Raw genomic sequence first — 27604 nt, forward strand, 5'->3', positions numbered from 1 at the left:
TACTATCTGTGTTGTTATAAAGGGGGGCCCTCTAGTGTCATCAGTGTTGCGTATGCACAAGTAGCAAACAAACATGTCTAGAAAGGGCTGCTGTTAAACACTACACACAGCCAAGTACCATTGGTGCCCAACATAATGCAGAGGATTGTCCTGGAAGCCAGCATAATGCCATAAGTACCAACGAAGCTCCACCATGTTCCCCCTCCAGACAAGAGAATTAGTGCCATTTCTAAAAGCAAGAGTGGAGTCAACAGCTTAGTGGCAAAAGGACAGCCAGCATTTCTGACCATGTACAAGCAGCCCAACTTCGAATCATATTTCTATATATTTTAAACTTTTGTGAGTCTTTTTTTTTTGTCCTTGTGCTTAATATTAAACAAATTAAGATTTGCAATACTATATCTGTAGGGTTCCAAACTGAAACTATGAAAAGCTAAAGAGGAACACAAATATTTTTTATTCAGCAAAGTATGCCACTTTTATTAATAATTATTTTTACACCGTGGAGTGTGCTGTCACTATTGGTCACATCTATGGTAATATGCATTTTGACATATAGATTGCATTTCTTCATAATTATATATATTTATTTATTTTTTAAAATAGTATCAAATTATAGTGAGTATTTTTTGAATATTTATTTTGTTGTCACTGGTATTTTACCCACAGAGGTAGTGCTCAAACACCCTTCCAGATTTAATATATAGGTTTCTGCACAAATTGGTAACTTTGTTAAAACACATATTTCTCTAAAATAAGGACTTGAAATCATGATGATGTGTTCAATAAGCGCCTCATGTGCAGCCTGGGTGCATATAAACATAGAAAAGGACATTTATTCCCACTTTACATTGGCTTCTCCTCACTTGTTGCATCGTCAGACCGTTTTGTGTTTTTATGGATGACAAACAATCCAGACAGCTTTAACATCAGCAAGTCCACAACATCCTTGTCCTTATGTGGCTAGAAGGAAAGAGAACACAGCAATAAGACTGTGTATCAAGGCATTAAAACAACAAATGTACCTGTTGAGCAATGCATGCATTTGCACAGCAAGTTGCACACTTCATTGCAGTTATCATACCAGATTATGAAGAAATGCATTTGGTTCAAAAGTAGTGTGGAATTTATTCACTGGACATTCTACATGGAAATTGTCTAAAGACAGTTAAAATGCAACATGACTCTAATAGTCAAAAAGAGGGCCAAAAAATAAAAAAAGGGTCTGGAAAAATAAAACACCATGGGCCCGATTCACTAAAGTCCGAAATAAGGAGTGCTATTTATAGCATGCGTTAAAAATCTTATCACTTCTTATTTTTCGCTCGATTCACTAAAAGGACACTTGTCATAATTAAGAAGCGATGTTCTTGGCGTTATTTATCTTGCGACGACATATTTTCAAGCAATATATTACGCAGCGCACAACATATTACGCAGCACGTTGCTTGAAAATATGTCGTCGCAAGATAAATAACGCCAAGAACATCGCTTCTTAATTATGACAAGTGTCCTTTTAGTGAATCGAGCGAAAAATAAGAAGTGATAAGATTTTTAACGCATGCTATAAATAGCACTCCTTATTTCGGACTTTAGTGAATCGGGCCCAATAAAACAGGGCTGTATATACAAATCATTAGTAATAAAATCATAGAATAATAAGTGCTCTTTTTATGCTTCTTATTATTGTGTTTAAATTAATTTTGTATATAACAGAGAGTTAGATAAACTTACGGTTGGGCACTGTCGTTCCTTGGAAAATACAGCTAAGATGGCAGACAAGAAGATGTTAACAAGCACAAACACTAGGAAAATGACATAAGTAGTGATGAGCAGGGATCCAATGACTGGGCTGAGATCCAGAACCTTAAGAAAGCGTAGCATACAATATTTAAAGACAGGCAACTTGCTAAAATAATTTGTTTTATGAAGAGTCAGGCAGGTTATAGAACTGGTCCTTTGACATAAAGGGCTAGAACTACATAAAGGACAATAACTACAAAGTGCTAGAAATACTAAATTATCTTTTGCGTCCAAACTTCATTTACAAAAAAACAAATAATTCATGCCAAATGTTTGCTACTGATGGAAGTGAGCCAAGTCAGATACATACTTGGGCCCATGTACACCTGCAAGTGTAATGGCAGTAGGCACAGGGAAGTTGCATCAACCTCTACGACACCAGATTTCTGGGAAAACAATGCTGAATTGTGGAAAATTGCACTTTGCTCACTTGCAGACGTACATGAGCCCTACTGTCTGCTATACTGCACTCATGGCAAGTTAGGAATAACTGAGGAGCAAAATGTTAGAGACCTGCATTAATGATAGGAAGCCATTGTTTTTGTTATTCACTGAGGCGTGCTAAATGTCAGGCACCCTACTGTGATTGTATTCATTGGCCTGGGGTATTTCTGGAGGAGCACCATGGAACAATCCTCTTCCTGCTTCTACAGTTTTCTGCTAATAGGAGCACCGGCCCAGAGTATCAGATAGAAGATTACAATCACTGGGGGGGGTGACTAACATTTGGTACCCCCAGTGCCATTAAGTACGTGAAGCATCTTTAAAATTCTCATTAGAGATTGAGCTTATCTAAAATGATGTAGGCCCTTTTGCTTAGCTGTCAAAATAAATTACCAGTTCTGTTTTAGTGCCCCCAGCCTAAACTCATCTACAGATCATCAACTCTAAAATAAAACCAGGGACTATTATGCCACAAAAGTGCAAAACTAAACACCCCAACAAAAGTTGTCAATATATATTGTTTTGGAGGGACTCACTAAATCCTGAACTTTATCCTTTTATGGGGAAAAAGTTCTTTGTTAAGACCTATGACAAAAAGCACAGTGTGACATCTCTGAAAGTTTGTAAGTGTTGTAATAATAGTCTCTTACCTGATCATAATTGAAAATGCCAATAAGAAGGCTGAAGATAGTCACAGCAGTATCAAAAAATGTTCGGTAACTATAAATTTTCCATCCATACAGAACGTTACACTGGCAAAGTGAAGATATGTGATGTTAAATAAAAATTCAGTTGGTATGTGGCAAAGCAAAGATCTGACCCTTCACTACCCACACTTTAATACATAGCCACAATTGGCTTTCATTCCTTGGGTGAATTATCTGATTATTTTATGAATGGCATGGACTGCAAGCAGTCAGGGGAATCATATATTTCACAAAGAAACTGAAAAGTTTAGAAAGCTAAATGAGTGGATTTATAACTGTATAACTTAACAGTAATGTGTACCATGATAGGAATGCATTAGGAAGACAGAGCAGCCACTTTAGCATCTCATTATCTATGTCATCTCCTCTACACTAATATCCCTCATATATAATTTCTTCATAGTGTAAATGCTCTAGAGCAGTGCTGTCCAACTGGCGGCCCCCCTCTAAGGTGTGTAATTATGTGCTCAGGGAGGAGGAGGCATATGGATTTAAGGATGTGTCTTAATATGACATAATATAATTGTTTCACATATCAATGATGGTTTAAATACCCCAGCAGCGAGCACCAACATTTGGGTTTTTGCTGCTCTGCCACCATTAATGTGGGCATAGTCTTGTGATAACATGGGTGTAGTTTGAAGCAGGTGCAGTTTAAAAAAGGGGAGTGATCAACACTGGCTTCAATTAGCGGCCCTCCACTATGTATGCTAGAGAAATTCCTACCCTGGGCACCCCAGAAGTTGTACAGCGCTAAAATTGTATAGGGAAAATTGGATCTATAGCCCTATTCTTTACTACACTGCTACTCTCTTTTATTCTCTTAGAATTTTACATTATATCCATTATCTATATCCCTTATCTGGCTAGACCTTGTTTCCAGAGGAATGGGACCCTAATCCCCAACTTTTATTTCTAGGGTCTCCTACCCTAGGTTCTTTGTGCATAATCTCTCTAGCACCATGAGACTGACTCAGCAAGGCTAAACAAAAATGTTCAAATCAAATCACTAAATTAAAAGCAAAATCACCAGTGGGTGTTCCACCAATCCCATGTATGTATGAATATTTTTATTTATACAGCACTACTTATATACTCATCATTGCACCTTCAATCTTGCACAGACAAGATGGTCAAAGGGTTTCAATCCCATGTTGATTAATACATTTGTTAAAATCATGTAATTTCCAGGAAAGATTACATGAGGTCCAGTGAACATTTGCTGTACTGTATTTAGTCTAGGTTGTTCCCTGATGTAAAATCCCAAGGGATTGCTACTCACTGTGATGGAATAAGCCACTATTATGATAATTATAGCAATTAGAAAGTAAATAATTTCATCCCAAGCTTTTCTCAGTGTCACCATAATCAAGTGCAAATTTGGGTTCAGACTAAGTAGGCTCCAAAGTTTTGCTGTCATCAGAGAAACAAGGAAGGCAATGCTGTAGCCATGGATTGATTCCCCAATGGCTGTCTCATAGAAACTTACAAACCTGCAGGGGTAAAAAAGAGAATTGTGGAATAATTGTTGAGAATATATCTTCTAAGCTCATTCAAGTGCACAGCTGAACGTCAGGTAGCCCTGAAACCTACCTGAATATGGAGGTAATTCCATGGTCTCATTGGTGAGTTGTATCAATAGCCACACCCTTGCCCCAACTGAATCAGGCACTAATGACATTTTTAATACAACTGCACTTAAAGGAAACCTTTACTCCCAGACAATGTAGGTCTCTATGAAATATATTGCATAAAACAGCTCATATGTAAAATCCTTTCTCATCTTAGCTCGAGGGTAAAGTGTAAAAGGGCAGAATTGAATAATATATATTTCCTAGTTTGGTAGGATTCTTTAATAGGCCTCTTATTATAATATCAACTATCTGTTAGTTAAGTATTCATTCTAGAGGTATAGTTTTCCTTTAACATGAAACAAAACCATTATTAAGCCAGAGTACCATGTTAGACTGGATTCTTACTGGATTCTCTGATTGCTGTCTGGTACATAAAAATAAAGAGTGGCTCACCGAGTGCGGTCCTGTTGATAACGATTGATATCTCTTTGGCACAGCAAGGCTAGTTTGATGTACAAGCCAGTATTGCAAATACTTATCATTATTATACTCAGATCCAGGAGGTTCTTTATGTTGGTTAAATAAGACCATTTCTGTTTTTTTATGAGCAAACCCTGCAGAAAATATTTTGTTCATTTACAAAATAAATTAATACATGTTAAAAAAAAAAAACATCTCATTTATGGTGGGCGAATAGCTGACTGCAAAAAAATCACTGCAGTCGCCTTTTTATTTTCCCCATGGAATTGTACCCATTAAAATTATGCATGCGGCTCTAGGTACTAGCTCAGGGGTGGGCAAACTTTTTGGCTCAGGGGCCACATTTACTCACCCCCGGGCCGGACCAGGCCAGGGCGGGCCCCCTTCTCTCTTTAATTCCGGCGCGCCAATGACACCAAGTCTCGCGTGATGAGACTTGGCGTCGTCGGCGGGCCGGATTAAAAAGGCAAAGGGGCCGGATGTGGCCCGCGGGCCGTAGTTTGCCCACCGCTGTACTAGCTATACTAGGCCATGGTTGCAATATCTGTGGCATTTTTAAATTGTACTGTATGCAAGAACATATCCACACCATTGCCAAAACGGGGTTATGCATGAAGAAATATAGAGAATTATTTGTAGCTTTTTGCACATTTGCGATGGATCAGTTTTTGTTCCCATACATTACAACTCTTTGTATGTAACTGTTAAAAAGCTAGTTGGTGATTCACTTTTTGTCACCTTTAAACTCAGGTAATATAAGTTTTTTGCAGGACATTGTATTGGAGGCTCCAAATTTTACTAGCGATCAGGGGACACCTACTGCAACTTGTGTCATATTAATTTTTGTCAGTGGCGTAGTAGTATACCATGAAGCAGTGCTGTGGGAATATTGGCAGTAAAATATACTGTATATATCCCTCTGAAAATTTAAATATAATCAGATTTAGCCTTGACTCACCTTGGCTCATTTGCTAATATTGGACACATTTGCCCCAATGCTCTAAACCACTTAGCTTTGCTTTTATTACAATACCCACAATTAATAAATCAAAGAGGATTGTAATGCACTTGTCAAATGAGTTCCTGTATAAATATAAAATAAATGGAAAGCCATCTATGTGAAGGATGTGGGATTCCTACTGTTCATCATGCTCACAGTGATAATGGGGTTGTATAGTTTATAGTTGTATAGGGTTAAAGGAACATTTCCTAGGCAGAAGAACTACTTGCACATCAACACTTGCCAATCACTGTAAATTATTTCTAATTTTATATTTACTTTCTGAACATTCAGTAACTTTCTTATGATGGCAGATCCTCCAAGGGCTCACTGGGTTACTTTTATGACACATTTTGTAACATGTTCTACATAGCAGCACAGTCACTTAGTGGGAAGTACTGCTGTCTTGCAACCCTGGGGTCCAGTTTAGGCACTATCAGCAAGCAGTTTCAGTGGTCTCTGGTTTCTTCCCACACTCCGAAAACATACAGGCAGTTTAATTGGCTCCTGATAAAACTGATGATAGTGAACGTAATAGGAAACGGTACCTAAACGGTATCTTGAAGGCAAACTGAAATCCCTTAGTTAAGAGCTCTGCATCCCCTCGCCTACCATATTGTTTTAGCCAAGGCAGCATCGCGCCTAAGCTCACTGGCGTCCTCCCCTTTTCCAGTGTCAGCACTCTTTGTACCCCCCTTTCCCTTCTTGAAACACCTGCTGTATGGATGAGACCCCCCGCAGCCCGAGAATTCGTGCTTGTACTTGCAGGCCGTGCCCCACCTACAGATCCGTCATTATACATCCAGCAGCATCCCAGTCTGTACCCCGCCGGTGGGGCTGCCGACTGTCCCCCACCGGCGGGCCTAGGAAAGGGGGATGTTTTTTGTGCCATCATGAGCCTCATCCACAAGGTCATGTCGACTTGGTCCCATCTCATCCCAGGGTTGACGGCGAGGCGTTGGCGGAACTGTTCATCGTACCTCCACCAAGCCAACCCGCCGTAAAACCCTGAACGCGTCCCATATCCCCTCCAGGTAACAAAACAGCGCTGAACACTTCTCAGGGTGTTTTTCCCCAGTCACACTGGCCAAAATGCAGAAAGCTCTCAGCCAGTTGCCAAACGTTTTGGGTATTTTCCTATAACGTTTTGCCCTCTCCTCCTCCTCCTTCTTCCTGTTTTTTTTTGTCATCTTTCTTGTCTTTTTTAATTGTAAAATACATTGGGGCAGGGACTAATGTGAATGATGGATAATCTCAGTGAAGCAATGCATAAATGTCAGCACTATGTATATAACAGATAATAATAGTACATGATTTGATGCCTTCTGCACATTAAGCATTCCTATAATCAGATATTTTGCCATACAATTTTGCTGTTGGAATATTAATGAAGTGACTGCCCCCCCCCAGATTTGGATTACGATTATTAATGATTTATTAATTTGTTTTAATTACCATTGAGGTAGCCAAATTTTGTATAAGACTTTATACTAAGTAAAAAGAGGTGGAGGATGCATTTTTCTTACCTGCTGTATAATGTTGTACAAGACAATGATAAGGAATATAATGTAGCTAATAAACTGCGATGAAAATATATCAGTAGTTGACCAAGAAAGCTTTCTAATCTGGAGATCGACTGATGTCAAGAAATTTCCTACAGGGAATGTAAGAATCACATTACACAATTTAAAAAATGCAAGAAAAGAGAACTCAACAGTAATGGTTGTTTTTAGAGGATTACAATAGAAGGCCAGTTGTTAAGTGGAAGCAAAGTAGGCCAAGTAGGGTGGTGGCTAATAAAAAGTTTCTAACCAATTGCACTGGTCTCCATGATGAAGGTGGCCAAACAGAAGAGATTGACATTGGCATTATACACATTAAACTCCACGAAAACAGCCTTGGTGTAGGTGTCCAGCCATTGGTTGGTTTGTAGCCACATTAGTATACTGGTGAGGAAAGAAAAGTTTTCAGTGTCATATCATTTTCCTAAAGGTCTAAAAATACCATAAAGGTCTCAAAATGACTTAATCAATCTAAAAATTCTATTAAGAATTTTCATTTTATGCTCAGTTTTTGTCTGGGACTAATGGCTAGTCTGCCCTACAAATGGTCATATCTCCAAGACAGCAGTAATAATGTTAATGATGCATAGCTATATATACTGAACTAAACATTATAAAACATCTATGTGTATAGCCACACTTACCTTTATGCCCACTACTTTGGCTAAAAAGCATTGGGGTGCATGCTAAAGGCATTAGACGGAAGCAGTGCTCTAAATATGGGCCCTTCTCTAAAGATACTGCTCCCACCGCTCAGCACATTAGAAAAAAAAAAACAGCTTTAGAAACTGGCACAAGGATTGTGGCATCCTGTTTTCATCAATGTAGGATGAAAGGGGCAGCCAGGATGAGCTAGGGAATTATTAACTGTGAGAAGCTTGCATAAAATTTTGGAATTCTCTACATAAATATTGTATATATTGATGTTCTTTTTTTATTTAGCGAGTTTTGGTTTAAACAGTGCTTGAGCTGAAATACTTTTAGGGAGGGCAAGGGGATTTGCTGCTCAATCACAAAACATAAAAGCAGGTAGTATAATAAAATTATGTGTTTTTCCATTTAAATCATGTTTAATGATTTGCCCTTACCTAGATGCATTGATTATGTTATTTCCTAATTCTGCCACAAATCCTCCTCCTGAATACCATCCAAGTTGTCCCCAGATAGGGTATCCTACCAACTCCTTCTCTGTATAGTATTTCCACTCCTTATCAGGGGTGTCATTTCTACCAAGTGGAAGCCATTCTGCTTTATAATGGCCTGTATCCCCTATGCTGTATTGGCTCTGGGCTCTCCGCAACTGACGGATCCTGGGACTGCCCAGAAGAAAGCAATTCCCATCAGTGATGAATCCTTAAATAATGAAAAATATCATTTTAAAAAGTCTGAAAAGAGATTTTTGTTTTTTACTTCTATATCTCACCTAAAAATTATGCTACATGTATGGGACTTGTTATCCAAAATTTTTAGGACCTGGGGTTTTCTGAACAAGGGATATTTCTGTATTTTGGATCTCCATACCTTAAGTCTACAAAAAAATCTTTTAAACATTGAATAAACCCAATATGATTGGTTTGCTTCTAATAAGGATTCATGCAGTTTAGTTACTATCAAGTAAAACGCACTGTTTTATTACACAGAGAAAAAGGAAATCATTTTTAAATATTTTTGAATTATTTTTTATTAAAATGGAGTCTATGGGAGATATACTTCCTGTAATTTGGAGCCCTCTGGATAACAGGTACCCAGATAAGGGATCCCTTACCTGTACTAAATACAAGAATACATATACTGACATTAGATATTATCCCTACTTCTGACACATTATATCTAGTCTGGTTTGTTCTGCATAATGTCTGAAACCCTGTAACTTGCATTGACTGTGAGATCATAAGCTATTAATAAGTTGGCAAGATGAAAGAACAGCATTTACTGATCAACTATCACATGTTTGATTTAGACTCTTGTAAAATGTGTTGAGACATGAAAGAATTCCTTGAGCCTCATACACAATGATTACAAACAAACAATGAAAGTCTTTCTGACAAACAGAGATAAACTAAGACCATTGGGCACTGCTGGAGGGCAACAAGACCATTGTCCCCTAGTCTGATGATGCCTTAAAAAATGTTAAATGATGTTTTACAACCTAGTGTGCTACCATTTGCTTTAGTGGAATTTTCCCTATCTCTGATGATACTCTTGTGTGTAGATACCAACCTGTGTATTGGCTATAGAGATTTGGCAGGAGAGTGCTACTTGTCCAGCTGTAAAAGTCTTCAATGTTTCCTATCTGGCTAAAGGTGCTTGAGAAGCTGTTCGAAACAGCGATGTTTAAGTTGTATTCATTAGGGCTTTTGTCTGCATAAGCCATGATCATCGTCATAATGAGAAAAACTACATGAACTGGAAAAGCAAATGGACAAAGAAGCTGCTTAGGATGGCATACTATAGCAGAAGAACCTACCAAGATATATTATACAATCAGCAGGACTGTGCACATTTTTAGTTCTGTGATTTTAGTAGAGCAGCTTGGAGGTGTCAGTATGCCACTGCTACTCGAGACCAAAAAGTCCATTTTAAATTCAAGCCATTCTCAAATTGCTAGTAGTTAGAAAGTACAATGAGAAAAAAAATGATTTCTGTATTCACAAATGGCGTTGATTTCCCTGTTAATGCTTCTGCCAGCCCTAAATCCTGGTCAAAATGCAGAATGTTTTTTTATTGATATTTTATCTACATCTATGGGCAGCTAGTCAGTATAAATCTTAGTATAAATCTAAGAAGAAAGAGCATAAAGATGTAGAAACTGTAGGGGGGAAAATCAGAGGGGGCAGAAAATAAGATAAAGGAGAACAAGGCAATTAAACAAGTAGGAAGGAAGAAAAATTTGCTTCTTTGTCACATAATATTTTTATTTAATGCTTGTCCACCTTTTAGCATAAATATATACATACATCAGTCAGGGGCCACATATTAGACCTCAAATTTCTAAATATAACCTCTATAAATATATTTCTAAATATAACCTCTATGATATTGTTACAGTACACAGTACTAACAGACTTAGAAAACTGATTTTTAGTAGCATAATTTAAAATTTCAGAATTGCCAAGCATTTTAAGTAGCAGTTTTAACAAAACTGCAGATAATGTGCTTATAAAGCAGCAGCCTGGGGCTTGTTGGGGCAGCCAGTACTTTATATGTAAGTGGTGGAGAAGATCCAAAATGAATTGTTACTTGCTGTGCTTTTTTCTGCTGTAAGGGATTGGTTTCTTGGTGTGTTTTATAGTTCAAATCCTCTAGCAAGCTTTAATAGTACTTAGTGGTCACATTTTGTAGGGTGGGTAGTACTTGAATTAGAAAAAGTCTTATGGAATGCTCAGGGCGCAAGTTTTGCCAAATCCATAACTGCTAGAGGTGGGCAAGATTTAGTAAAAAAAAAAAAAGATTAAAGCTATATCCATGTGATTAACAAGCCAATGCTTATTAATCTGGATAAACTTTTTTTTATGATATCAGTGGAGATCCTCCAAGGCAGGCTTTGTCATTCCAAACATATCTGTATATGTCTACAACATGAACAGTAGCTAGCATTGCCTCCTGTTTGCAGGGCACTGCCAGGAGTTTGTATGTTCTCCCCATGTCTGTGTAGGTTTTCTCGTGGTACATCTATTATCTCCCACACTCCAAAAACCTACAGGAAGGTTAACTGGCTCATGATAAAAATGACCATAGTGTGAGAGTAAGCCTCACTGGGCTGGACCCAAACCAGTGGCGTAACTTGATGTTCCTGGCCCTACAGCAAATTAAATGTATGGCCCCAAAACATTGTTTAGTTGACTTTTTGTACCAAAATATATTAAAATTGCTTATTAATTAGGGCCTTACAGTGTCCTCTACACTCCTGGCCCCCTTCTGCTGCATCTGTAGTTACGCCCCTGACCCAAATTATGTATAATCTATGTAAAGTGCTGCAGAATATGCCAGTGCTATATTAAGAATAATACTGGGTTTGATGGTCAACAAATATCATCAAAACCATGCTTTTACCCAGGTATGACGATACTTTCTTTTATGTTTAAATTTAAAAAATTTTAGAATAACTAACAAAGTTATTACAGAATAGGAAATGCTAGTACAACCAACTGTCATGTATTTTATTTCTAATTTAATGCATAGAATGAGCATGAAACAGATAATATCCACAAACTTGTGTACCAGCAATCTCCAGGACTAGCCTGTAAAGTCTCTTCTCTATCAGCTTCTGCCTCTTCAGACTTGTTATAGCCTTATTAACAGGTGAGCAGTAAATAGGATCCTGTGGGTCCCTGCAGCCCGAGAGTTCCCAGTCTGGGCAATTTGCTTAAAGAAAAAGAGACTATGAATTAGAAGATGATATAAGGAAAGCTGCAGCTAACATGGTATTATAAATTTGGTGGCTCAAAAAAGAAGGTTGGGGTATTGCCTGGTATGACATAGAGGTTTGTATTTTTTAGCCAATAGGGTAATTCCCAGCTAAACCCTTATCCACATATGTAAGAGAATTGTCATTCGGGACACTAGAAGAGCATACTAAAGCCAAATACAGTACAGTACAAAAAATGTCTAGCAAATGATAAGACTTGTGTTAACTTTTAATTTGTTACATAAAGGCTGATTCACTAAGGTGCGTTAAAACGAGCGCTATTTATAGCATGTGTTAAAAATTTTATTGCGTCTTATTTTTCGCGTCTTATCACACGATTCACTAAAAGGATATTTGCGTTAATTTAGACGCAATGCTGTTTGTGTTATTTAAGTCGTGAAGACTATTTTTGTGCAGTATTTGACGCAACGCGCGCTAATTGACGCAGTGCACTACTTGTCACGCACGCTAATTAACGCACATGCGCTACTTATCGTCCTCACGCCATATTACCCATACACACCATTACGTTCGTAAAACTACTTTTTTTGAAAATGACCATTTCCCTGCAAACTGGAGCATACATCACTCTAGGGCCAACACATACTTGAATAAATAACACTGCAAAGTCCTTATTATATTGCCAAAAGCTCATTAACTGTACTTTTCTATAATTACCTCCTGCCCCAAGTAGGTGTTAATTTTCGCACAGACTAATGCAATATTTAACGCGTCTAAGTGTTTGTGAATCATGCGTTAGTATTATTTCTGCGCGAGAATTAACACAATGCGGTAAAATTAACGCATTAGGTTGTGCGCTATTTAACGCGCTATTTAGCGAATTGCGCGTTTTTTCACGTCAATTTTAACGCAAAAAAGCATGCGATAAGCGTTATCGCACTTTAGTGAATCAACCCTATAATGTCTTATTCTTAGCAACTTTTCAGTTGGTCATCATTTTTATAGTTCTTGAATTATTTTTTTGGGCTTCTTTCCATCCAATAATCAAAATCCTATCTAATTGTTAATTCATTTTGCCCTGCATGTAGGTAGTATGTGGCCAGACCATACATTAAGTAAGAACACAATACAATGTAACAAGAGTTCTATTCCAGCCCACCACTTGCTTGTGTTACTTTATGGGATTTGATGTTACCTAATTTGTCAAAGGAGTCATCCAGACTAGGGCAGACCTGCTCCGTTTTGGTAAAGCAGACTCACTATTGTGTGTCGTTTTTTTGGAAACATTATGGTTAAAAGCACTTTCGTATTTTATACTATTCTTGATAAAGGTCCCTGGTGAGGATCAAACTGTTGATCCTATAAATAAGCATTTTTAAAGTTCCTGATGTGCATCAGCCTTTTTTCAAATTTTGTATTATAATTCTGATTTGCGCCCAGGCTCTTAAATAAGCGTGTGCCTACTCTAAGTGGTCCAGCTTGGAATATTTACAATGCAGTAGTCAACAGCAGGAAGTGGAATGGGGAGTAAGCGTGGCAATATATCATACTAATATGCTATTCTGAATGATATCATAAAAATATAATAAGTATATGTAAGGGTCAGCATACTGACCAAACAAAGACAGAATCCCATGTAATTGTTGTTCCTCTGCAGCATCATCCATTGTGCTTCTTCTTAGCACACGAAACATAAACACTGTCTGGATAAATGCCTGTTTTATAAAGAAGGAAAACAGTCAATGGGTATGTATGAGTGAGTAAGTGCATATTTAAATATTTGAAAAATAGGACACAGGCGACTTACTTTGGAAACCCTGAAGTAACTACCACTCCAGGGTTCCCTGCATCAAGAATGCAATATTTTTCTAATGAAAGAACAAGCTAATAAGTGCAAGAAGCTTCTTTGACGCAAGTACCTTTAATGAATGGTGCAACTTGAGCAACGACTGTGGTAAAAGTTTGCAAATGACCCCATATATCTATTTAATTCTTGATTCAGTATATTCTTGAGTATAATATGAAAAAGTCAAAATTGCACTAAAATCTAAGTATGTTAAATGGCAGTGAGATGCCTGATATAGCTCTGGTAGGGATCTTTTTTATTGGAAAATCCTCTTGCATCTGTATTATGTTTGTGAAGATTACTTTGGTGAGATTATGGGCACAAATGGGAAAGTTTTAGGAAGTGTTTATGACCTTTTATATCCATAATTGCTTTACAAGAAAATAGATTGAACTTTCAAGGATAAATTGAATTAGTGCCATTTACCATGAGATACTGTACCTTAACTGGTGGAAGTAGAAAGAGGCTATGAAAAAGTGACAGGAGCATGGAAATCAGCCAGCTGGTGGCCTTTTGTCGTGTCATATCCAGGCTCACAAGGGTCATATAATATGCAGAGAAGGAGCTGATTGCAAGAAGTACAAACCAACAAACATATGGGAGGAACTTGGGTAAGCGACTCGACAGGGTATTCTTTGCCACTGGGACTGGAAAACTGTTGGTCACACTGGATATAAAAGTTTGTTGTAATTTTCATAAGCAATAATTCAGTGAAACATAGAAAAACTATTACAAGAAAGAATGTTCTTTATTATAGAAGAGGAAAAAACAAAGGAAAGGATGAAAAATACATATTCTTTGCCATGAGATACCTGCTTGGAAGGGGTGAGCTGGAGAAGTGCTGGCTTTGGAGTTGATCCCTCAATTCATAAAAAACATTGGTAGCATGTATGTAATGGATTGGTGTATTGATGAAAGTCAAATCCAAAGAGGAGACTTGAATCTGAAGCTTAGTCAATGTTTGGTGCAGATAGTGGAGGAAATGACACTGGTGAGCTGTCATCACTAAAAATGATCAAATTAATAAACAAATTAATAAACAAATTTTGAAAATTACAAAGTGTTCTAGAAATGTTTGCTCACCATTCCTTTGTGTGGAATTTTCCTGGTTTGGTCCTTGGACACAAATATAAGACTGTACCAGGTACGATAGGGACTCTACGTGCTGAAGGATTGGTTCACTACTTGATGTCACAGGACATTTCGGAGTCTCACCCAGTATTTGAATTATGTATTTATGTAGAAAGTCAACAAGTTTGCCAAAGTCCTGACAAAATAGACAATAGAACTAAGAAAGAAATCATAAAATAGACCATGAATAATATTTTCATATGGTAGTTGCATATTTAGTTGTAAGGTTTTTTCCTACAAATCAAGATGTAATTTTCCTTTAGAGCAGTGCTGTCCAACTTCGGTGGTACCAAGGGCCGGAATTTTTCCGACCTACGTGATGGAGGGCCGATAATGGAAACCAGTTTTGACCACTCCCCTTTTTGAAACCACACCACTTGAAACCACACCCGTGTTATCACATAACCATACCCATATTAATGGTTGTAGTACAGCAAAAACCTGACATACTCTGCCTTCCCTACCCTGCCTGCGTGTGCCATACATTGACTGTGTTCCATTCTTGGCTGGTTTGTGCCATACTTGGCCTGTGTGTGCCATACTCTGCTTGCCCTACCCTGCCTGTGTGTGCCATACTCTGCTTGCTCTACCCTGCCTGTGTGTGCCATACTCTGCTTGCCCCACCCTGCCTGTGTGTGCCATACTCTGCTTGCTCTACCCTGCCTGTGTGTGCCATACTCTGCTTGCTCTACCCTGCCTGTGTGTACCATACTCTGCTTGCCCTACCCTGCCTGTGTGTGCCATACTCTGCTTGCCCTACCCTGCCTGTGTGTGCCATACTCTGCTTGCCCCACCCTGCCTGTGTGTGCCATACTCTGCTTGCTCTACCCTGCCTGTGTGTGCCATACTCTGCTTGCTCTACCCTGCCTGTGTGTACCATACTCTGCTTGCCCTACCCTGCCTGTGTGTGCCATACTCTGCTTGCCCTACCCTGCCTGTGTGTGCCATACTCTGCTTGCCCCACCCTGCCTGTGTGTGCCATACTCTGCTTGCTCTACCCTGCCTGTGTGTGCCATACTCTGCTTGCTCTACCCTGCCTGTGTGTACCATACTCTGCTTGCCCTACCCTGCCTGTGTGTGCCATACTCTGCTTGCTCTACCTTGCCTGTGTGTGCCATACTCTGCTTGCTCTACCCTGCCTGTGTGTACCATACTCTGCTTGCCCTACCCTGCCTGTGTGTGCCATACTCTGCTTGCCCTACCCTGCCTGTGTGTGCCATACTCTGCTTGCTCTACCCTGCCTGTGTGTACCATACTCTGCTTGCCCTAACCTGCCTGTGTGTGCCATACTCTGCTTGCTCTACCCTGCCTGTGTGTGCCATACTCTGCTTGCTCTACCCTGCCTGTGTGTGCCATACTCTGCTTGCTCTACCCTGCCTGTGTGTGCCATACTCTGCTTGCCCTACCCTGCCTGTGTGTGCCATACTCTGCTTGCTCTACCCTGCCTGTGTGTGCCATACTCTGCTTGCTCTACCCTGCCTGTGTGTGCCATATTCTGCTTGCTCTACCCTGCCTGTGTGTACCATACTCTGCTTGCCCTACCCTGCCTGTGTGTGCCATACTCTGCTTGCCCTACCCTGCCTGTGTGTGCCATACTCTGCTTGCTCTACCCTGCCTGTGTGTGCCATACTCTGCTTGCTCTACCCTGCCTGTGTGTGCCATACTCTGCTTGCTCTACCCTGCCTGTGTGTGCCATACTCTGCTTGCTCTACCCTGCCTGTGTGTACCATACTCTGCTTGCCCTACCCTGCCTGTGTGTGCCATACTCTGCTTGCCCTACCCTGCCTGTGTGTGCCATACTCTGCTTGCTCTACCCTGCCTGTGTGTACCATACTCTGCTTGCCCTAACCTGCCTGTGTGTGCCATACTCTGCTTGCTCTACCCTGCCTGTGTGTGCCATACTCTGCTTGCTCTACCCTGCCTGTGTGTGCCATACTCTGCTTGCTCTACCCTGCCTGTGTGTGCCATACTCTGCTTGCTCTACCCTGCCTGTGTGTACCATACTCTGCTTGCCCTACCCTGCCTGTGTGTGCCATACTCTGCTTGCCCTACCCTGCCTGTGTGTGCCATACTCTGCTTGCTCTACCCTGCCTGTGTGTACCATACTCTGCTTGCCCTAACCTGTCTGTGTGTGCCATACTCTGCTTGCTCTACCCTGCCTGTGTGTGCCATACTCTGCTTGCTCTACCCTGCCTGTGTGTGCCATACTCTGCTTGCTCTACCCTGCCTGTGTGTGCCATACTCTGCTTGCCCTACCCTGCCTGTGTGTGCCATACTCTGCTTGCTCTACCCTGCCTGTGTGTACCATACTCTGCTTGCTCTACCCTGCCTGTGTGTGCCATACTCTGCTTGCTCTACCCTGCCTGTGTGTACCATACTCTGCTTGCCCTACCCTGCCTGTGTGTGCCATACTCTGCTTGCTCTACCCTGCCTGTGTGTGCCATACTCTGCTTGCTCTACCCTGCCTGTGTGTGCCATACTCTGCTTGCTCTACCCTGCCTGTGTGTACCATACTCTGCTTGCTCTACCCTGCCTGTGTGTACCATACTCTGCTTGCTCTACCCTGCCTGTGTGTACCATACTCTTACTTGCCCTACCCTGCCTGTGTGTGCCATACTCTGCTTGCTCTACCCTGCCTGTGTGTACCATACTCTGCTTGCCCTAACCTGCCTGTGTGTGCCATACTCTGCTTGCTCTACCCTGCCTGTGTGTGCCATACTCTGCTTGCTCTACCCTGCCTGTGTGTGCCATACTCTGCTTGCTCTACCCTGCCTGTGTGTACCATACTCTGCTTGCCCTACCCTGCCTGTGTGTGCCATACTCTGCTTGCTCTACCCTGCCTGTGTGTGCCATACTCTGCTTGCTCTACCCTGCCTGTGTGTGCCATACTCTGCTTGCTCTACCCTGCCTGTGTGTACCATACTCTGCTTGCTCTACCCTGCCTGTGTGTACCATACTCTGCTTGCCCTACCCTTCTTTCCCAGGCAGCATACAGTGACACAATGCTGGCACTGCTCCTACAGTCTGCACAATAACTATATATTAAAAAACGTTTTAATTGCAGTACCACCTCAGTATATGTTCTTTTTGTAGTGTGCAGGGATTATTTGTGGGTTTCTACTGCTCTATTTACAGTATGACTGAGGTGTGAACAGGGGAACAATGTGGGTGATTACAGCCTGAGCCTGAGGTGTGAACACTGCAGGGGTTGAACAATGCAGGGATTAAAAGGTGTGAACAACACAGGGGATTACATATTTAAACAATACAGCCTGATTACAGCCTAAATCTGAGGTGAGAACCATGCAGGGGGGCAGTTAATCACAGTACTGATACCATTTAAAGCTTACACAAGAGTAGGCCATCAAAGCAGCCAGACAAGTGGGGGTCCACACAGAGGGGGCCGCCAGTTGGACAGCACTGCTTTAGAGTATAAAAAACATATCTGTTGATAAAAAGGTATTAATTGTGCTTGGGCCACAACAGTCTTACCATGAGGAACTGTTTTGTTGCATCAACTTTGGCTGGAGGATGCGGTGAAAGAGCAACACGGAGTTTATTCGAGGGAAGCTTCACCTGTGTCAGTGGCTTTTGGATGAGCAGAAACATCTGCACAATTATGATATTCACTACTGCCAAAATTAAAGAAGACTGGAAACTGATCTTTATCTCATTAATGGGAAACTTTCCTGAAGATAGAGAAGAATGACATTTATACAAATTACCCAGAATATACAGTATTTGCCCCATATAGCCCTGTAGGTAGCATAACACAGTCTTAGAACACTGATAATAGTCATGGTCTTTAGTGGTGAGTAAATCTGTCCCATTTTGCTTCACTGAATTGTCGAAACTTTAGAAAAATTCACGAAACGGTGAAAAATTCGCAAAATGCGTAAAAATGGTTGCACACGTCACAAATGATGCAGATGTCAACATTATTACAAATTAAGTGAATCATGTCTAATTATATAAGTATCATTCTTATTTTCTTGAAGGAAACATACTGTATATTCTAGTGTTTGTAGGTTATGATAGCCTTGCTAGGTGCAAAATTACACCCTAAATCACTTAAATGAAAACTTGAATCTTGAATCAATTAAAATATATGTAATTGGGGCATGTAGGATTCAATATTTGTATATTTATATGCTGTATTAGGAATACCTGTCTGGGTAGAGTCATCTCCTTTCCAGAACATGATGTTGATAAGGAGACTAAGCAAAAGGAGGCTCATACAGCAACAAAGTCTTTGAACCCGAGTGAAAGGACTCCAAGGACTGCGAGTCCAAACAGAAAGCCACAAGTGGTCCTTAAGAAGCTTGTCAACTGCACCTGAAAAGAGCAAATACCTGGGAAAAGAGTAAGTGATTAATAGTAATGCAGTGGTACTTCACAGGTGTACCTTCCTTCATTACAAAAAGGGTCACACCTAATATTTTAGATCAACACTTAACCTCTGGTTGGCTATGACCTGGCTGCTCCTATAAACAATGCACAGTATATGCACTTCTCTAAAGGCTTTAGTTTAGGTAAATCATAGCAGTCATAACTGTGTCCATGACTACAGTTATGGGGATGTTTGCTCTACAATTTTTGGCACTTTAGCCATCCTAATATTCAGGCCTAACCTAAATGATCTGTGATGGAAGTTGGCTCACAACCAAACTACGTAGGATTATGGGGGCAGAAACTCAAATTGCATCATGGATTAAGTGAAGCTTGCCTGTAATATATTATACAAATAATATTCTCATACTCCTGAGCAAGACGTACATTCTCAGATTTTTAGGTTATGAGGCCATTTGCTCTATTTTGCAAAGAGAAATTAATAAAGAAACAAGCAGCAAGGGGCAAAATGCGGTATGATTCCACACCTTAGAGACATTAGGTTGCCTCTGGAAACTGCAGGGAAGATGCGATCCAGTTGGCAATCGGCAAAGTTAGAAGCCAGCCATGAGTCACAGCAGAAATACCATGTTCTCTGGGCCAGTAAATCAGTGACATTAACCCGATGCACATACCTGTAAGAGAAGAATTTTGAATAAGAACTATAGTATTATAAACAGACACGTGTGCCTTATATAGTGAATATAACAAAATATAATAATATTAGAAGTCACCAAAGTGTTACATGACCATATAATGGCACTAGGCCAAACACTGAGCACTTTTATACAGATAGTGGAACTCCAAGGTGACTTCTAATAACCTTATATTTTAGAACAGGGGGTACAGTATTTATTATGATGCATGCATTTCAGTGTGACAGAAATGACATCATTAAGCATCATTTATAAATATATCATTTACAATCTATTCATGGCCCTTTTGTTTATTATAAGGAATATACAGACAGTGACTTGTGTATTTACATGTGGTCATTATCTTTTAATATGCTTATATTTTACATTTAAACCTCTAATTTCTTGTAAATATGTAATGTCTTTGGTGCTGCAATGAGGTACAGTTGAAAGTAAAGGTTAGTGATGCCTAAGTAACCAAGTTTATTGAAAACATATCTACTGTTGAACTGTTGAAATTGAATATAACACAGATTTGGGGATAACTGATAATCCTGCTCTGAGGAACCCGGTGCAGCCTATCCACTGCTGGCACAGTCTCTATAGGTGCCCAGTCCCAACTTGGATCCGGATAGATCACAACCCCTTTTGTCAGTTCAGTCCCTTCCCCAAGAGCTCTTAAGTCCCCTCAGCTAGCGCTACCTGCCCCAGAGTACCTTCCCCTTTGAAAAGGTGGCTGCTCACATGTTGCAGGCAACCGAGCAATACCTGTTCACTCCAGGGGACACACACAGAGATTCACAGAGGACTTTATAATCACCAGCAGCCCTGCAGGCTTCTCTCTTTGCAGTCTGAACTCACAACAGTTTGTACTGGCTGCTAACTCTGGCTCTTTCTTTCAACACTGGCAAATAACAGCAGGGGCTCCCTTTATAAACTGCTGGGCCCGCCCCTAGATTTTTGGATTCAAACCTTAGGCACACCTCTCCCAGACGTGCACTGGGGCATCCAGCCAATCAGGTCCCTCCCCAGTCTGTAGCTAGGCTGGATGAGATCACAGACTGAGAAACAGGGGACAGGGTTTTCTGATCCCCTACACATAATGTATGTTTCTACAGACTTTATTTAGAAATGCAAAGGTTTATGCAGATAATGGTGTCTAAATAACAAATAAAAAAAAGTGTAACACTTGTTTGGCTAGGAAATGGTTAAACCAGGCTAGTAGTGATGTGAGAGCATGTGTTACATGCGACTCTCTCTCTTAGGATGGGCCTTCGCTTAGGTGTAAGAGACCTGAACAGAGCTGAGGGTGTAGTTGAACTACAACTCACCATAGCTGTGTAGTGCAGATGGTAAGAATGGATGCCAGAAAGGTTCTTGCTATTGAAATATGAACACGTTTATTGTCCAAGACAAATATGGATGCAGGGTCATCAGATACTCACATTTGCATGCAGATATAGATGTTAATAGATAGCAGTACTCTGAAGAACAAGAGAGGATGCACACCGGTTTATCCCACCTCTGTTGGGAGTCTGGGCAGGGTAAATGCACCTGTCAGCTTGGCAACCCTTGGGAATAGTCTGAATAGATACCTAGTTTCTCAGGTTGATAACCCCTAGCGTGAGAGTCCTCCGTGTGAGTAGGGATCAGGGTTTATTCTGGCCTGTCTCCTATCTCTACTCCATGGCCCTACGCTGATGCAACATTGCCGGATGGAAAGAGTACTTTCAGAACTATTATCCTGGTGGAGCTGAGCTGCTCTTGCTAAATAAGTCTACCTCCCTTTCCTAGAGAGTGCTATGAAAAATCTGCTATGCTAGCTAATTCCTCATTCACGGGGCCCTGTCCTGACTTTGTCCAGAGGGATGATAACCTCTGGGGTACAAATGGCTTCTGGGGCCTAATGTCTGCTCCCAGACTTAATGGGGTGTTGCTTGGAAGGCAGACTGCAGCTAAAGAGGAAGTCACACCATCCTGCTAGACACTATATCAGCCTGCAGGGCATGTGAACAATCTGACTAAACCAATAGGAAATAGTTTCTTAACTGTAACCTGAGTACAGAGGGCTTTGCCCAATAACAGTAAAGGTGTGAAGAGGTAGAGTATAAAGCCATAGGGAGCTTAACCCTATGGGTCCCTACATAAAGTTTGTTTATGCTTTCTATATCCTCTGCTAGTAGCTATGTAGCCCAAACCCTACCCGGCTAGTCCCCTCTATTTATAGCCCCACGACTGACCCGGCCACTGATAACGTCACAAGAGGGGCGTGGCAGAACAGAGTGGAATGCGCCTATAAATTGGAGAGGCGGGAAGCAGTGTAAAGTTAAGGGTGGGAAGAGCAAGCGGGGTGGGTAGAGCAGAACCAGCTTGTGACATGAAAATGTGTGGCAACCCGCGGGTGTTGGGCCGGCCCTCATATCACTAGGGCTAGATTGTTGTTACCGAAAAAAGACTTCAAGTAGCCGATGTCAGGCACATATTTAATCGAAATCGTACATTTCTGAGTATTCAGAAAATCTGTTTAGTGAGGAACAGTGAAATCAGGTTTAGACTGGCCGTAAGACAGAAAAGGAAGGTATAGATTAGGTGCCTGGATGTGGCTGGCAAGCTTAACATGGTTCGATTGTTACTGTGGAAATTTGCGGCCCAATGTTTGTTTACCATGTACTTTAGGTAAATTACACTACATGAGGTCTCAGTTTATAATTCTGACGCACCTTTATGTGTAAGACCTTGTCTCTCCCTACATCAAGTATATATATATAGTTGGATTTCATACAGGAGACTTGATATTCATGCAATGTTTATAGGAATCATTTACTTCTCAACATATAGAAGCACCAGGGCACATTTAAATAAATATGTCTTTTATACACCAAAGGCACTTACCAACTAGGCCTACTTCCTGAATTACTGTGCCATAATCTGAGGCTGTGAAGCTCTCCAAGATAGCGTGTTTTTAAGAGGTAGACATCCACTGCTCCCAAATGTTGTACTTGCTTTTCAGTGTCTATCAAAAGGTGTGGGTCACTTTGTCCTTCTGAGCCATAAAGTGTTAATAGAACCTGTTAAGATACAGTATGGTTCAGAATAATATGATTCTTTTTATGTTCACGGGCCACTGTTTCTAATTTCTATAGAGCAGCCTTTCCTTATTCCTTTCTCTCATACCTTCTCATTTATATAAGTTTGGGATCTATTATCCATAAAGATTGGGACCTAGGGTTTTTCGGATTGAGGGTTCTTTTCTGAAATCTGGATCATCATGCATCAAATTTACTAAAAAAAAACATTTAAACATTAAATCCAATAGGGTTTGCTTAAAAGAATTCTATAGGAGAGGGCTTTCCATAATTCTGAGCTTTCTGGATATCAGTCTCTTCTCTTTTTACTTAACTCCACAACACAGGAACATCCATGCTACCCACCCATTATCTTCTACTTCTGCCCTAAAATAGAGAAGAATAAAACCAAATCTGATTCGGAACCCTTATTTGCAAATTCAAATTTGAGCAAAATGAAACATTTTATTATCCATAAATACAAATTTAGCACATTAATTTGCCAAGATCTTTATAGTGACATAGTCAGTTTGAATACCAGTGAAATCCTGCAACAAACACTTGGCTTTTGATGAATCCTAAATTGAATCATGGGTTTGAGCAGCCCTACTTTATAAGACCTGTAGCTCTTCATCCTAGGGACAACAAATATTTGGGGTTCCAGTAGGGAAGGAGTCACTGGACATAACACCTGGGCCTATGGGGAGATATCATTTATGTTCTGGCAAGGTTAAACCCACCCTTTAGTCATATAAAGGACCACTGAATGCTTGGCACTGTGCCATTAAATAGAAATGATTTAGGGTAAACACTAATACCACTGGATTTTTAATCTATGGTTTAGGAGTCACAAGCTGAGCTTTCAACTGGACCAAAAATATATATGCAAAATAAGGCTCACTAGAAGAGCTGGAGACACAACATATATACAATACCTATATTGTTACACATTCATCAGGCTACAAGAGTACCTGAGAAGTTGTACCAGCTCCCATACGATATCCAGTACAGACTTTAATGGCATATCTGTAGTGGTATTCCGAACTATTATCTGGAAGGGCTGCTACTCTTACCTAAAATATTAGAAAAGAATACATTTTATTCACACTAAAATTTTAGTTTGAAACCAACACAGTGGGAATTAACAATATTTTTTTGACTACCCTGGACTGTAAAAATAGCTAACAGGATGCAGGTAAACATAAGGATAAAATACAAGGATACTGCACTCACAGAAACTTAGTGCAAGAAGAAAAAGGTTTAATGAAAAATATCCAACTGTCAAGAGTCATACTGTTATAAGTGGGAGAAGAGAAGGTGAGTCCTTCTGGCAGGGGCTGTTACAGGATGGAGGAGGCGTGAACAGGACGGAGCGGGCGTAGACCAGACAGGACAGGACGGAGTGGGCATAGACCAGACAGGACCAGACAGGACAGGACGGAGCAGTCGTAGACCAGGCGGGACCAGACAGGACAGGACGGAGCGGGCATAGACCAGACAGGACCAGACAGGACAGGACGGAGCGGTCGTAGACCAGGCGGGACCAGACAGGACGGAGCGGTCGTAGACCAGGCGGGACCAGACAGGACAGGACGGAGCGGGCATAGACCAGACAGGACCAGACAGGACAGGACGGAGCGGTCGTAGACCAGGCGGGACCAGACAGGACGGAGCGTGCGTAGACCAGACAGGACAGGATGAGACAGAGCAGACAAAGGCAAGATCAGGCAGGACCAGACAGGACAGAACAGAGCAGGCAAGGCAAAGCAAGGCAAGATCAAGAGTGAGGACTGAGGAGAGAGCAAGGAGCAAAAACAGGAACAAGACAAAGGGGCAAGGAAGCAAGGAAACAAGGCTAAGGAGCAGAGAAGAGAAGAAACAAGACAAGAAGCAAGAACGGGAAACAAAAGCTAGGGGCAGGCCACAGTGCTTAATTTAAACCAAATGTTCAGGCCCCGAGTGTGAGGAGGGCTGGGCTTATATAGGGCAGAGTCAGCCCTCATTGGCTGACTCCACCTAGCCAATAAGGCTGCTGGGGTCAGGGGCGGGCCAAGCCGCCCGGGCGCCCTAGGCAACCCGGTCGACCAACTCCGCCCACCTCCCCGCCCCCCCCCGAACGGTGCATGCGCGCCAAAGCACAGGAGGCGGGGCGGGGAGATTAGATCGGTCATTGCCTCCTCCGCTAATGACAAGCGGCGGAGGCAATGGCAAAGTAGCACTAGGGGTAGGCAGGAGAGGCTCCTGCCTCGCGCCCCTCAATCGTTGCGCCCTAGGCAGCTGCCTCTTCTGCCTACCCCTAGTTCCGGCCCTGGCTGGGGTGATGTCACTAAGCCCAGGACACAGGTGAAAAGCAACCTAAGGAAATCACCACTTTTACGGCTGCTCTCCTGGCTCAATGGTTAGGGAGAGCAGCCAACAGCCAGGAGGTCCTGGGTTCAAACCCCAGCAGACCCTTACACCAATGTTTCAAGCCCCTTCTTGTTGCCTTCCTCAGGGACAAACCTTGCCTCGTGAGTTTGGTACCCTTTTTCATAGCAATGCTCCTCTCTGTATCTATCTATGCCCTTACCTTCTTCACATCTTCTTTATCTTTTCTCCATGCCCATATTAACAGGATTAGGAAGAGTCCCAGCAATGTACCAATGAGTGCCAATCCCACAGGGTTCTGAGCTGCATTGGCTAGGAGCTTTGCAGAGTCACGTAAATCCACAACATGTGGCATAACAAAAAAAGTACTGCCAAAAAATGTTAAGTGATTGCACAGACAGTATGTCTTTGCCAATGAACTTTGAGCCCCAACCTACAAATATAGTAAAAAAAAAGTGTTAGGAACTGAATAGTTTAATATGCTACTTGGAAGCACCCTGTACCTGTTTTGAAGTATTTATAAAGTAAAAATGCAGCCATATGAATACCCATTACATCCCATTTTTATTATTGCCCTTCTTACTTGACAGCCATAATTAGTCCAGTTTTCAAGATGATAATCCCAGTAAACACACTGTGTAGAAATTGTTGCTATGTTTAACGAGATAGTTTCCATTACAGTCCATATGCTTTGATTGGATACAGTAACAGCAACATAGTAGGTGCCAGTTCCTTTATTAAAATGCTTTGGAGACAACACCAAGGTGTAGCTGCCATCTGAGGGGAGAGCACAGAGGAAGAGGTTGCATGTATGCATGCAGTTGTGGTCAGAATGCCATGTGTCTGTTCTTTACAATACAATTTAATTTATATAAGGCAGACAACTACTGTGTTTTTTGTACCATAAATGTCACTATATATATATATACAGTATATATATATATATATATATATACAGTATATATATTACATTCTGTCCCCCATGTCGATAATGCCACTCATCATGTAGTAAAATAAAATATTTTTTATTCAATACTATGGCTAAGCTGCTGGTATTGAATAAACTTTTTTGTGACTTTTTCGATATCGCTGCACCAAAGCCAGCATCATAAAAATCCAAAAACATCTAAACCACAAAGCAATGAAAGATCTTCCAGTTGTAAAAGGAAGATTTGCCATTGACTTCTACAGGATCGCAACAAGTTTTAGCTGGCGTACTTTTACATTTGGAACTATCAAGGTTTTTTCCCATAATAAATTGCGGAAAAGTAGCAATTTTTTTCTGGGTCAAAAAACTTGAACTGAAAAAAATGAGTTTTTGTAAATGCCCCTTAGAGTTGCCATCTGACTAATAGACAGGGCTATTGTATATGTAGAAAAGGTAGGCATTTGTACTCTGCTGCTAAATAGTTTGGGTAACTTTGCAGAATAAACTACGCTAACTAGTAAAGGGAAAATATACCCCCATTTTGACATGAGCTCATTCAGTTGGGCTTATGTAGAAATGGTGCAAGAACAGAAATAAATATAAATTTGTGATGTATGGGCTCGCCCTAAACATGTGAAATACAGGGGTTTACCCACAGGTTTGGGCTGACATCTGAACAACAGAAGTGGGTTGTAGGCGGGTTTGGGCTAAGCTTTTCTTGCTGCCTTCTCTGCCCATGACCTAATTGAGCATTGCTTCTGTGTTCAGTAGTGCCGACTTTTTTTTGACCCACACATCATTAATATATGTGTATTTTCATTTTTATCCCAGGGGTTGGTGCCAATATTACAAATTTACCAGCAATGTAAAATTGTAATTCCCAGTGTAGCGTCCCACCCGTTACATAATTGCCCAGCCCCTTCTCTGCAAAGGCCATTACTGACATTGGCCAAAGTTGGCAACCTTACCAGTTCCCTATCCCCGAGACGCAAAGGGATGAATTTATTAACATTAGAGACAAACTTTACCGGTGATACTGCCCATAGCATCCCTTTGCTTTTGTTTTCTAGCTTTTAGGCAACTCTTCAAATCTAATTGCTGATTGGTTAATATATCGGCAACATCAACAGTAATAATAAATATGCCCCTAACTGTAATGCAACCCCCTCTCACCTTGTTCCATTATAAAGTGATGGATTCTGGTACTTGAAGTCCCAGAGCTTCCAAGATAACCTATGCTACCCTCTATGGTAGGAAAGGAGATTTAAAATCTCAGAATTCATCATTTCACAATCGAACAAAGT

General features: G+C 40.9%; 1 protein-coding gene across 2 annotated transcripts; it reads right to left on the reverse strand.

The window, feature by feature from the left end:
* Nucleotides 1–484: 484 nt before the first annotated feature.
* Nucleotides 485–25823, reverse strand: pkd1l3 (polycystin 1 like 3, transient receptor potential channel interacting). 2 transcript variants are annotated; one of them, XM_018093515.2, is made up of 20 exons: nt 25575–25823; nt 23977–24078; nt 22833–23008; nt 19794–19940; nt 19084–19268; nt 18409–18605; nt 14869–15052; nt 14598–14790; nt 14227–14452; nt 13555–13654; nt 11792–11935; nt 9791–9976; nt 8659–8923; nt 7821–7954; nt 7535–7662; nt 4982–5142; nt 4237–4447; nt 2898–2999; nt 1735–1866; nt 485–963 (listed from the first exon to the last, which is right to left on the reverse strand). In XM_018093515.2, exons 1-20 carry the CDS (start codon nt 25725–25727, stop codon nt 847–849), a joined length of 3243 nt encoding a protein of 1080 aa, XP_017949004.2. In that variant the 5' UTR covers nt 25728–25823; the 3' UTR covers nt 485–846. The 2 variants fall into 2 exon arrangements, with proteins under 2 accessions (XP_017949004.2, XP_017949005.2); XM_018093516.2 differs by lacking the exon at nt 23977–24078 and having other exon boundaries at nt 25575–25822.
* Between the last annotated feature and the right edge of the window lie 1781 nt (nt 25824–27604).

The sequence above is a fragment of the Xenopus tropicalis genome, chromosome 4 (genome assembly GCF_000004195.4).
Source record: "Xenopus tropicalis strain Nigerian chromosome 4, UCB_Xtro_10.0, whole genome shotgun sequence".
Taxonomy (NCBI): domain Eukaryota; kingdom Metazoa; phylum Chordata; class Amphibia; order Anura; family Pipidae; genus Xenopus; species Xenopus tropicalis.

What these genes read in the sequence shown, in the direction of transcription:
- pkd1l3 (XM_018093515.2), bottom strand. Translation starts at nt 25,727, where the DNA reads ATGCCACATGTTGTGGATTTACGTGACTCTGCAAAGCTCCTAGCCAAT. An exon ending in AGCTCACCCCTTCCAAGCAG is followed by an intron (nt 14,453 to 14,597) that starts GTATCTCATGGC and finishes TTTTATATCCAG; the next exon opens with TGTGACCAACAGTTTTCCAG. An exon ending in CATGGAGACCAGTGCAATTG is followed by an intron (nt 7,663 to 7,820) that starts GTTAGAAACTTT and finishes CATTCCCTGTAG; the next exon opens with GAAATTTCTTGACATCAGTC.